The sequence below is a fragment of the Antechinus flavipes genome, chromosome 6, assembly GCF_016432865.1.
Source record: "Antechinus flavipes isolate AdamAnt ecotype Samford, QLD, Australia chromosome 6, AdamAnt_v2, whole genome shotgun sequence".
In the NCBI taxonomy this organism is placed as follows: domain Eukaryota; kingdom Metazoa; phylum Chordata; class Mammalia; order Dasyuromorphia; family Dasyuridae; genus Antechinus; species Antechinus flavipes.
In genome coordinates, this window is record NC_067403.1 from 239,275,166 (window position 1) to 239,288,097 (window position 12,932).

General features: G+C 45.8%; 1 protein-coding gene across 3 annotated transcripts in view; it reads left to right on the forward strand.

The window, feature by feature from the left end:
- The window catches only part of PRDM11 (PR/SET domain 11), a 97,486-nt gene that overhangs the window by 60,966 nt on the left and 23,588 nt on the right, over positions 1-12,932 (forward strand). The window contains exons 6-7 of one of the 3 annotated variants that reach the window (XM_051966190.1): positions 2,602-3,023; positions 6,739-8,991. The exons of the other annotated variants lie outside the window; for them this stretch is intronic. Coding sequence (XP_051822150.1) covers positions 2,602-3,023; positions 6,739-7,286 — 970 coding nt within the window. The 3' untranslated portion in view covers positions 7,287-8,991. Of the gene's footprint in view, positions 1-2,601; positions 3,024-6,738; positions 8,992-12,932 lie in introns of those variants that run through there. 3 annotated transcript variants of the gene reach the window in all.

The window sequence follows — 12,932 nt, forward strand, 5'->3', positions numbered from 1 at the left end:
TTCACAACTAGGGAAACAAACTCAACAGGTCAAGCAATATTTCTCCCCCTCCCTTCCCCCGTTCACCCAGATACTAAATAGCAGAACTGAAATTTGAACCCAGAACCTCTGATTCCAAAACCCTTGATCTACACCTGTACACACACAAATATCTGGGGTAGGGGAATTTGGGACTGTGTGTCAGAGCCATGTTCCCCAACAGTCTTAAGTGAATTCAAGCAGGATTCCAAACCAGGCCGAGAAATCCCCATGCACCCACGGGTGCCACAGACACAGCCATGGTGTCTGGCACATGAGCAGTGAACTTGACCTCTCGGGCTGGGGGCGGAGCATCAGTGGCCAAAGTATACGTGTGTAGACCTATGTGTGCAGGGGAGAGGTGGACAAGCTCATGTGGTCCAGCTGCTCTTTGTTCAAGGGATTGCCTGGCGAAGGGGGTACCTAGAAGGAGAGCCACTGGAGAAACCCAAGGGCGATTTGGGGGAGGGGTCAGGAATGGGCTTGACACAAATGAGATGAGACTGTTGGGGGAATTAGAAGCTCCCTGGTTTCAGGAGCACTGCTGCAGTGGAGTGGCTACTGTTCTGGGCTGTCAGAATGAATAAGGATGAACTCCGGTGGGATGAATCGGTGATAAGGGTTAGAAAATCCTTCTTCAGTCTTTAAAAATGCTCCTGTTTATATGCTTTCCTGAGCATGCAAATAATCATGATGATGATTTTTTAAGGTGTGTAAAGCTTTGTATACATATATGTGCATACTAACCAGAACTCATAATATCTGTGTGTGGCTCTATTAGGTAGATGGACATTTAGATAGAATAATAGACAGATTAGATAGATGGATGCTTGGATGGATGAAGAGATGGATGGTTGGATGGATGAAGAGATGGATGGTTGGATGGATGGATAGATATATACATATATAGTTACATGGATAGACCAGCGCTCACCTATATGTGTAATCTTATTTGGTCCTCATTACAACAGGGATAAGTGCTATTATTGTGTTGCCCCCTTCCTACAGATGAAGAATCTGAGACAGAGAAATTAAATATTTTCCCAAGGTCACATAGCTAGGAAGTCTAAGGCAAGATTCAAACTCTGGTCTTTCTTAGTCCAAACCCTGTGCTCGGCCCACTTTGCTCACCAGTTGTGTGCTCTATAATATTCCCCACAAGTGGTCAAACAGCTTTCCATCACCGAAGTGGCTCGGGACCACAGATCTTAGTTTTGGGGGCCAGGAGTCCTGTCTCCAGTTCCATGGAGATGAGCTGGTCACTTTCAGAGAAACAAGATCACTCAGAAGAGCCAGGTTGCCAACCTCCTATACTTTCTCCTTGTACCCTCAAATGTGGCTGCGAGTGGAGATTCTTTGGAGTCAATCGTAGGCTCTAGAGGGGACCCTAGAGGTTATTTCATTCAACTTTCTCATTTTACGAGAGGATGACTCACAGGATTAGGATTTTAGGTTTAGAGGGGGAAGAAGTCCCGAAATCAAGGTGAGTGACTTACCCAGTCATGCTAAGTCAGAAGGGGCAAAGCCAGGGTGGGAAACCAGCTTATTTGGTGACACAGGAAGCAGGTGGCAGAACTTCCTTTGTACCCAGGTCCTCTGCTTTCCAACTCATTGCTTCAACTGTGCCTGACACATGGTAAGCGCTTAATAAATGGGGTGCCTGACTGATTCTGTGAGGAGTGAATGAGCCTATCCACCTAGTCCCCTAGAATGGTTTCTCCAGATGAGCCAAGCTGTGGACTCGACATCGGTTCTCTCTTTTCACTGTTTTCCTCAACAGCCTTTCTTAGGTAGAGATCTCGGGGCTAGTAGGAGGCTCAGCAGCATTGCCCAGGAGCCTGGTCTCCATATGAGTATTCAGGAGAGGTCAGGGACTGTGAGCTTGCTGATGTCCCTTCCCCATCCGCTCAAGGCCGCCTAAGTGCCTGCTTGCCGAATGGAACCTCCCCGATGGGGCTTAGGTTTGAGAAGTTGGTCAATGTGGACCTTGGCGTGAAAGCTCAGGCGTGCCCACATTTTACCAACGGGACATCCAACGATACTGAGTTAAGCCTCCTGCCAACTTGCCCTATCTCCTGTCACCCAGAGCCTTCCTTGAATTCCAGCCAGGCGGCTTCCTCCTTTTGTCATCCCTTTCTTGGTTCTTTGTGTCCTTGGAAGTCATGCGTCGTTCTTGTGGCCACAGGGCTGGTGTGGGCTTGGAGCTCCCCCGAGGTGACTCCTTCGCCCTTGGGGGTGCATTGGAAGGATTCTGGCCAGATTCTTTTCTTTGGGGCCTCCGACAGATACTACATGGCCTGCATTCTTATCAGAATTCATAAAGACCCCCCCCCCCTTTCTGCCTATGCCCTTCTGCCTGTGCGCTTCTGACCATTCTCTCTTGGACTTGGTTGTCCCCTCTATCTGCTGGGGGAAGATAGAGGGGGGCTAACTTAGATAGGAGTGGAGAGGAGGGCAAGAAGCCAGTTCCTGTTGGCTCCCCCTTGGGGAGTTCAGCAGTGTAGGTAGGAGCAGGACCCCCCTTCCCCACCCCTCATTGATTTCTATTTACCCAATTGTGCTTTGTGGGATATTCAACCCAAGGAACATGGCGTCCATGACTGAACGTAAGAGGAAGCCTAAATTCTCCAAGGATGAGCTGGACATTCTGGTCACTGAGGTGACCCACAATGAAGCCGTCCTGTTTGGGAGGGAGACCATGAGGCTGTCCCATGCCGACAGGGACAAGATCTGGGAAGGAATAGCTCGGAAAATCACCTCAGTCAGCCAAGTCCCCCGCTCAGTGAAGGACATTAAGCACAGATGGGATGATATGAAGAGGCGTACTAAAGACAAACTGGCCATCATGCAGAAGTCGCTGTCTGGCCCTGGCAGTGGAAGCCACCCCCCTACCATTATCCTTACTGCCCATGAGAGAGCCATTGAGTCCACGTTGCACACCTCCCACTCGGTCCGTGGCTTCCCAAGAGCAGATGTGAATGGCGTGGACAGTCCTTCGACTAGCTGTAAGTATCACTTCTTTAACCTGCCTTGTTCTCTCTCTCCCACTGATTCTTCCCTATTTTTTCTGGGCCTCCTGGCTCTTTCAGCCTCCTCTGGGCTTTTGTCTGTATGCCTTCTCCTTGTTTTGTCTTCATCTTTTCTGCTTTACAATCTCTCTCTCTCTCTCTCTCTCTCTCTCTCTCTCTCTCTCTCTCTCTCTCTCTCTCTCTCTCTCTCTTTCTGTCTCTGTCTTTTTCTCTGTCTCTCTCTTTCACTTTCTCTTGCTTTTGCTCTTGCTCTCCCCCCATTCTTTTCTGTACTTTCCCACTATCTCTCACTTCTGTCTCCTTGTTTTCTCTAATATTTTCCTCTCTCTCACAATTCCTTCCTGCATATAACAGACTTGACTCTCTGGTCAGGGTTTGGGGGAGCAGAGTATCCTTTCCTAGCCTCTTAGAGTCCTTTGGGACTTTGGTATCAGGTGGAACTGCTCAGCATGTGAGGGAGCCCATCCAGGGACCTGCCTTTCTTCCCATCACAGGACTTCCAAATTCTTCAGGCCCCACCTTGTTCCATCCCCACCATCCTTGCTGAGGGATAACCTTCTTTAAAAGCCGAAGTAGCTCCTGAGGAACTAGAGTGAGGGCAAGGGTGCCTAGGGTACGGGGAGCCCAGCTGATGGGAAGTTGACTTTTAGAGGCCAGAGCCACTTACCCGAAGCCCCGTGCCAGTGGAGTGCAGGCTTGGGGCCAGGTTGGATTTAGTTTTGTCTGGGAGCCTGTTCAAGAGGCTAGAGTTGGATGTGAGTTTACTGGCTGTCTGTCCCATCCCACCCTTTTTTTTTTTTTTTAAACAGATGATGAAACTCAATCTTAGAGAGGTTAAGTGGCTTGTCCAGGATCCAAATGCTAGGTCTTCCTGATTCTTAGTTCAACACTTTGTATTCTGCATGTTTCATGGTCTCCGAAGTCATTCCTTAGAATGATCAATTGAACCCGTGCTGGCTTCCTAGTGTAAGACACATTAGAAATAATAGGATCCAAGATTTCTAGATGGAAGAGATTTTAGAGGCCATTGAGTCCAACTCTACCTATTTTACAGATGGAAAAGTTGAAGGCTAGAGAGGCTATGACTTTGACTTGTCCATCATCATACAAGTATTAAGTTTCCAAGGTGGGATTTGAACCCGGGCCTTCCTGCCTCCAAGTTCAGTGCTCCATCCAGTACGCCATGCTGCCAGCACTCTACAACCCTGCCCAACTACAGGGTACAAAGAGGAGATACTGAACCTTGACTCCCTCGGCCCATCAACTTATGAAATTCCCATTCTAAAGGGCAGGTCCCTCATCATTCATTGCTCGTGGATTTTCTGGTCTCCGAGATCTCGACCGTGGGGCTAGGACTGTGTGCGTGGGTGTGCATGTTCCCCCGGGAGATAAGAGCAGCACTGGGGTGACAGATGAGATTGGGGGGAGTGTAGTCTCTTGAGACTGACTGCCACTCGGAAGCTTTCCATTCCAAGATGGCGGAGAGGTCGTGGAGTCTGCTGCTGTGGAAATCCCTCTCCCAGTTATTGAGGGGCCACATGCTAGCTAGTTGTCTTATTGAGGGGCCACATGGATAAACTAGTTGTCTTGCTCTGGACGGCCTTTGCGTGTGGATCAGGGGGTGCAGAGGTCCAGCCCTAGTCCACATGCTGAAGACAGCCTGATGTGATTCTTCCTTAGTCCTCCCTCTGGTCTCAGGATCTGTTCTAGTGACGAGGAAACGGTAGCGGTGGGGATGTAGACCCCGAGGTGTGATTTCTCCTGTCCTTCACCATTCTGGGCCCACCCCCAGCTTCAAAAACAATTCTTCTCTTCACTTTTCCCCATCCCAATTCCAATGGAAATTGACATTTTCAAACTGCGATATCCACGGTGGCCACGAGGTGGCACCAAAAAACTCGTGAATGGTCACTCAAGGCTTGGAGTCCAGAAAATCGTAAGCCTTTAAACGGAGTCACAAGACATCAGAACTGGATGGAACCTTAAAACATATAATGTGGACTATCGGCACTAGAAGGGAAATACTGAACACAACATATTAGGACTAGAAGGAGCCTTAGAGCCTAGGATGTCAGAACTAGGAGGGACCTTAGAACATGGAATGTTAGAATTTAGAGGGACATAGAATGTCAGGGCTGGAAGGAACCTTAGAACATAGATTATTAGAGTTTAGCAGGACCTAGGACATGGAATGTCAGAGGTTGGAGGAACCTTAGAACAAAGAATGTTAGAGCTTAGAGTCACCTTAGAACATAGAATTTGAAAACTGGAAGGGACTTTCAAACATCTAAAATGGACTATCAGGACTAAAGGGGAAATATTGAACACAACATCTTGGGACTGGAAGGAGCCTTAGAACGCAGAATGTCGGAGCAAGGGAGAACCTTAAAATGCAGAACATTAGAGCTTAGAGAGACCTTAGAACATAGCATGTCAGAGCTTAGAGGGACCTAGGACATAGAATGTCAGAACTGGAAGAGACCTTCAGACATATAATATGGACAATCGGGACTAAAGGGGAAATATTGAACACAACATCTTAGGACTGGAAGGAGCCTTAGAACATGGACTGTCAGAGCTAGGAGGAACCTTAGAACAAAGAACATCAAAGCTTTAGAATGTCAGAGGTAAGAAGAACTTTAGAACAAAGAACATTAGAGCTTAGAGGATCCTTAGAACACAAAATGTCAGCGCTGGAAGGAACCTTAGAACATAGCATATTTGAGCTTAGAGGGATCTTAGAACACAGAATGTCAGAATTGGAAGGGACCTTCCAATACATATATAATGTATATTCAAACATATAATATAGACTATTAGGACTAGAAGGGAAATATCAAACACAACATCTTAGGACTGGAAGGAACCTTAAAACATGGACTGTCAGAGCTAGGAGGAACCTTAGAATAAAGAACATTAAAGCTTGGAGGAACCTTAGAACATAGAATGTCAGAGCTTAGAGGGACTTTGGAACATTGAATGTCAGAATAAGAAGGGTCTTTATAATACAGAATGTTGGAGCATAGAGGAACCTTAGAACTTAGAATGTTAGAGCTTAGAGTGACCTTAGAACATAGAATGTCAGAGCTTAGAGGGACTTTGGAACATTGAATGTCAGAGTAAGAAGGGTCTTTATAATATAGAATGTTAGAGCATAGAGGCACCTTAGAACTTAGAATGTTAGAGCTTAGAGTGACCTTAGAATATAGACTGTCAGAGCTGGGCAGGAACCTTAGAAGTCATCTAGTCTAACATTTCATTTTATGATTGGGAAATTGATGCCCAAAGAGATGTCCAAAATCCCATAGGTCATTGGTGGCAAGACTGGGAATGTCTTGGTATTGTCATCCCTAGTTCAGTGCTTTCTCTAAAGCAGAATGTTCCCCAAGGAAATGGTTCCCAAGGACAGTTGTTGATCCTTGTTTCACTTCCCCAGGTGTACCCCTAACCGGAGAGCATGATATTCTTTCCTACACTGCGTTTCCATTCAATCAGGGTGTCCCAGACACTACTATGAGAAGGATAACAGATTTGGGAGTGGGGGAGGCAGCTGTCTTATTTAGTTTAACTCTGCAACGACCACCATCCCCTGTCCCCGGCAGAATTAAGAAAGACCTGGCAGTAGATACTCTGGAACAGCCAATTTTTCTGCCTTACTAATCCTTTGTATTTCTGATTTCTCTCTCCCAAGATGATGAAGACGAGGAGACTCCTGGACCTTCACATCAACCCCCTCTGACGTCTCTGCATCGAGAACAAGAAGAAGTTGCCCAACTGGCCAGGCCCGCTCTCTTCCAACCTTTGTCCTCCTCCAACCAGTCAGAGACAGTGGGAGTAAAGCCAGAGGATGTGCCACCGCCATCGCCCCAGGCACCCCCGCAGGCCCATTCCCAGAGCCCCCCACTCTCAGGCTTTGACCAACATCGTTTCCACTCTCATGTCCAGGAGTCTGAGCCCTTCCAACGGTTTTGCCAGGAGCTGGTGAACGTCCACCGGGGCATGGCAGACAGTATGCACGCTATAGGCCAGGCTATGGCCGAACTGACTGGGTGGGTCAGCCAGATGTGCCAGATGCTGAGCGAGATCCGAGATGGAGTCCAGGCACTCCAGCGAGGACCCAGCCTGGCGGCCGCCACAGGAACACCACTCCAGCCTCAGCCCCAGCAAGCAGAGCCCGGCCTGGAGCCAATCCCAACCGTACGGACTACTCGATCTCGGAAGCGAAAACACCATTTCTAACCAAACCCGTCTGAGCTGGAGAGAAAAGTATACAGAAAGGGGTTAGCTGTCCCTGAGCATGGGAGCCTTCATTACAGAGAAGGGTTTCCTCGTCTCGATTCATAATGTTTAGGGACATCATCAGGAAAGTCTCGGGTTGATCCCTTAGGCATGTCTAGGGCCAAGCCATCACCTCCTCCTCCTTGTCTCCTGCCAGAAGTGGAGGTTTGCAGGAACCCGTGGGTGCTCGCTGGCTTCAGTGAGTCACTCCCCGGAGTCTTCATCCTATTGGGCAGCCAGCCTACGTTGGGTGGGTCTGGGTGGGAAATCTGACTTTCCACTCCAAAGAGATTGGAATGGTGACTGGCCGAATGGTCTAGCAAGTGGGCTCCACCTTCTTGAGCACAGGCTCCAGGCATGGTTTCTGTTGATGAAAGATGGGGAGAGGGTGGTGGTTAGAGCTCAGCATTCAGACAAGCTGGCCATGTCTTCTGCTCGGTGGTGTCCCTGCCTGGTCACTGTGCCCAGCCAGCTAGCCTGCTTTTGTGAGAGCCATCACATGAGTTTAGTTTTGTGTTTTTGCCTCTGATGGGGCAGGATGTCTTAGAAGGAATACAGAAGGAAGTGGAAGGAAATCCCCCTAAAGCCTTGCCTGCCCGTAGCTGATGCGCTGTACTTTATAAAGCTCACTCATAATATACTGTCTCACTGAATCCTCCGAACATCCTCTGAGACTGGGAGGCAGGAAGAGATTCTGAGTTTCATTTGTGAAAAATGAGGTCCAAGGAGGTTTAAAGTGACTTGTCTTGACTTGACTTGTCAAGGGGCCAAAATGGTATATTTGGGCCTTCTTTTTTCTAGACCCCCATCCTTTCCTTTCCACCAGCCAGGCTATCAATCCTTGATAGAACAGAGGAGGAGGATGTATCCCCCTTTATGGATGAGAGCCTGGCCTTTGTCCCAGCCCCATCAACCTTCCTGTAACTGTTCTTGACCCTGATCCCTTGGCTTTGACACTGAGGAAGCAGACTTCTCAGGAGTCTAGTGGAGCTTTCTACTCTGCTCTAGGAGAGGTCCAAATGGGTCAGGAGTGAGTCACAAGAGAACACTTGAGATGAGCGATTCTCTTCCCTTCCTCCTGACACTCCAGGGACATCAGGACCCTCTCCATTGCTCTGGCTGTCCAGAGCTGTCTTGCAGATAAGCTAACATGTGTAAGGGTATAAATACTCACACCCATAACTTTCGCTGGGTTTTGTTTTGGTGTTTGGCCTCTGGCATGAAAGCTGCATTCATGGTGTCAAGGAGAGAGTTTCGAGGTGGCTTTAATGAACGTGAATGTGGAGGGTTCAGCCCCATGTTCTTTTTGGCCTCCTGTTCCAAAGGCTGGCCCAAGCAAGAGCCCCCTGAATCAGGACTGATACCCTGTGCCCACCTAGACCTGGAAAGCGGGTCCTTCCCAGACTCATCATAACAATAAAGCCCATGCTCTCAAGCCTGAGGTAGGAGAGGAGGTATTAGGTGCCTCAGAGCCTCCCCTCAGCCTTCTCTCTCCACTCTGATCTCTTAGAATAGATAGCATTGCATTGCTACCTGAGCTGAGAATCCCCTTATCCTCTACCCCGTGGCTATGCTTCCCCCCGCCCCTTCCCCTACAAACAATTTTCCTTTGGAAGTATTTTTGTTAAAATGGTAATAAAAAGAAATATCTAACACTTCTAACATACCTAGCCTTCAAGTTCTTTCTTTGGTGTGTGCTCACTTCCTATCCTTCCCTACTCCCATCCAACCCTCACCCAGTTCACCATAATATGTCCTTGAGCCCTTAAGAAACTAGTGTAGTTGGTTGAAAAGAAGCCAAAGGGAATAAAATGCTTTCTAAATCTATATTTAGATTTATCTAATATCCACTCGTCAGGAAGTATCTTTGGAGTACTGTCCCCATCCCATTATACCTGTTCACATCCGACTCATTCTTTAGGGTTCAGGCTACCTCCTCAGACAGAATTCCTACTGGAAACGAGTTCTTCCTGATCTGATCTCATAGTATTTTGTACTCCTTTCATGCACTCACAATATGCCAATTTTTATTATCCATCTGATCCCCTTTAATAGACTGTAAGCTCCTTGAGGTCAAGGACTATATAGCTAATTCTCTTTGTACCTTCCCCAGTACTGTTAGCTATGCATCCCATATAGTAAAACACTTAAGAAATACATGAACGAATGAATGTGCCCAGCTTTATTCTTGATGTCATTCAGGATTCAGAGAAACATAAGATACGGATGGATGGATGGATGGATGGATGGATGGATGGATGGGTGGATGGATAAAAATTAAAGCTACTTTTCCAAAAGACCATGATGTAAATGTAGAAAATAATAAAATGAATGAATGTGTTTGCCCTTGTTCTTCATGTTATTCTAGATACAGAGAAGCATAAGATGGATGGATGGATGGATGGAAATTGAACCTCTTTTTCCAATAGACCATGGTGTGAATGTAGAAAATAACAAAATGAACAAATAAGTCCAGCCTTCCATTGGTGATATAGAGGTTATTGTTTTTCCTTCATTCTGGAAAAGGACTATAACATCAGGAAATGAAGCCATGAAATGCAAGTGAATTGGATTTAAGTGAGGGAAGGCCGTGCAAAGTTACCTGCCTCTTTTTCTCCTCCAGAGCTCTTCAGGGCCAATGGCAACATATAGATCAGGACAACTAGAAATAGTCCTGGATGCAGTGGGAGTTGCAGCTGGATGGCACTGGTCCTGGAGTCAGAAGGACCTTAATTCAATAAAACCTTAGATACTGTGTGACCTTGGGCAAATCACTTAACCCCAATTGCTTCAAAACAAGAAAAAAGGGGAAAAAATGATGTAGAAAAGCATTAGATGAATGAATAAATGAATGGATGGATGGAGGGATGAAAAATTCATCTAGCCTATTCACAAGGCTTTGTGATTGATAAAGAGAAGCATAAAATACACTCCCTATTCTCAAACAGCTCATGGTACCTTTAGGAAGGTGACATACACATGAAACAGGGGAAGTATCAGTTAAACTCTTAGTCAACACAAATTTATTAAACACTTACTTTATATAAGGTCCCAAGGCAAGTATTTAGCACTGGTCTTTTCGATGTACCCAGGTTGGAGATGGTAAAATGTTTTTAAAAATATACCTCTTACTGCTGGGTAGGAAGGAGATTGAGAATCTTTCTTTGATGTGCTTGAAATACCTACTTCCTTTCCTCCCCACTCCCAAACTCCCTTCCCCCATTTTCATTCCTCAGTCAACAACTACCTTAGAAATTTTATTTCTTCAGAAAGATTCAACTTTGAGATCTCCTTCAACTACTCCTTGCTCATGCCCTCCAGCAAAGTGGATCTATCCAGGCTTATCTTTCTTAAGTTGGATCTGAGGACTTTCTGGACCTGACTGGGAAACCTGCTTTGTTTAGAGAAAAGTCCGAGGACAATGGATTGAGTTTTGGAGCCGCTCCATGTCTGAGTCAGCAACATCGAGGGGAAAACTTTGAGTCTGCCTTGAGACATCTAGTCTAGGACTCTTTGGTATTTTATTGATTTGTCTAACTTCAAATGAAACAGAAATAGCCAGTGAGGTTTTCACTATTGGCAGTCATCCGGATTTTTTAAAGGTTTTTGCCTGCCCTTTCCCTTCCCCCTCCCATCATGCATTCTGCCATCCAGGGTTATGATACGACTTCCTCCAACATGGCACCTGCCATAAGATGGCCTTGCCATCTTGCACAGAATCACTCACTTAGAATAATCAGGAAAGATTACTACTTTCTGTGTTCTTTTTACAGGGCAGGGCAGGCACAAAATGGGGGACTGAAGTCATGTGAGATTTATTATGGAGAAATTTATCACATTGGGGAAGACCTGGACTCCTGGGAGCACATCTAAAGGTCTTCATATCTTCACAAAACTGATTGAAACAATAGGAAAACTTACTTGAGAGTCAGAAGTCTCATATTCAAATCCTAAATCTGGTACCACCTGACTAACTGACATTGGCCAAGTTCCTTCCCTTCCCTAGGGTTCAGTTTTCTCAGTGGTAAAATGAGGTCATTGGACTAGGTGGTCCCTGAGGTCCCTTCCAGCCCCAAATTTTTGATTGGATGCTTTAGACCTTTTTTTTTTTTTAAAGGTTCACTTCTGTGGAAAGAAGATGCCCAATTATCTGGAATAGTAAGGCAAAGACTCCAATGATTTGGGTGGATTGAGACTTGTTATATGTACTATGCCTGGAAAACTCAAAAGACATCAAAAGACATTTTGTACCCATTCCATACCTTAAGGCAATATAGGGAACCTTAAAAGTCTTAATTCAGTTTTAAGGCATCGAATCATAACAGCACTAAAGCTCTTGGAACATTTCTAACATGACTCTGGCTAAAATAATGCTATAGGATTTTGAAAGCCCCATGATTTGTTTACCACAGTTACTTGCTCCAGACACAGGTCATAGAAATCCCCCCCGCCATGACCTAAGTAGATGGCGCCATGAGTTGCTATGGACAAAAATTGTTCAGTCAACAAATCATTATTAAGTTCCTTCTATGTGCCAGCCACTGGGCTAGAAAATTGTCCCCTAGTGACCAGCTCTGGTGATGTGCCTTTCCACTTTCAGTGAGCTAGGTCTTTGGATGGTAGAAACACAAACCATTATATGGGACATAGCAGGGTAGAGAAGAGAAGGGAGAAAAGGGGTGTAAACATTTATACAGTGTCTCCTATGATAGCTAGATGTGCAGTAGATATAGGAAGATACAAGTTCAAACCTGAGATACTTAGCTATATGACTCTGCACAAGTCACTTAACCTTTTTTTGCCTCAGTTTCTTCATCTGTAAGATGTGCCAGAGAAGAAAATGGCAAACCCTCCAGTCTTTGTCAAGAAAACCCCAAATGGGACCAAAAGAGTAGTGTACAATTAAATCAACTGGGCAACAACAAAAGTGCCCACTATATGCCAAGCGCTTTACAAATATTATTTCATTTGATCCCAACAACAGCCCTGCAGGGTAGGTGCTATTATTATTCCCATTTTACAGTTGAAGAAACTGAAGTAATAGAAGTAAAGTGATTTGTAAGAGATTGCTTCAAAGACCCAGGGTTACCTTTGTGTCATGATGAATAAGGCATCAAGGCAGAATCAAGGAGGGTGGGCAACTAAAATGTCCCTAATGGGAAATTCTCTTTCTGATAGGCTGTATTCAGAATCCTGGAGAGCTCCGGAATCTGTGTCCTGAAAGTCAGTTTTCATCATCAGTTTTTCCTGGATCCTTTGACTCACCTTATGATTTATTTTTAGATTTCTTTCTTTCTTCCTCATTAGTAGTCAGAACCAAGTCTGAATACCAGAACCTGAGGGCCAGATACCAAACCTTGGTTGTTGGATCAGAAGGATAGAGTTCTTAGACAACCCCACAACCCTCCGTGTCTCATAGACCAGAAGATTTAGAACTGGAACTGACCTTAGCATCCCCTAATCTAACTGCTTCAGTATGCAGATTATGAAATTAAAGTAAAGAGAGGGAAATCAACTTTTCTGTAGTCAATCAAGTAATCGGGGCAGAAATGGGATTTGAACCCCAGTCCTCTGACGTGAATGTGAGATTTAAAACACAAAGGTATC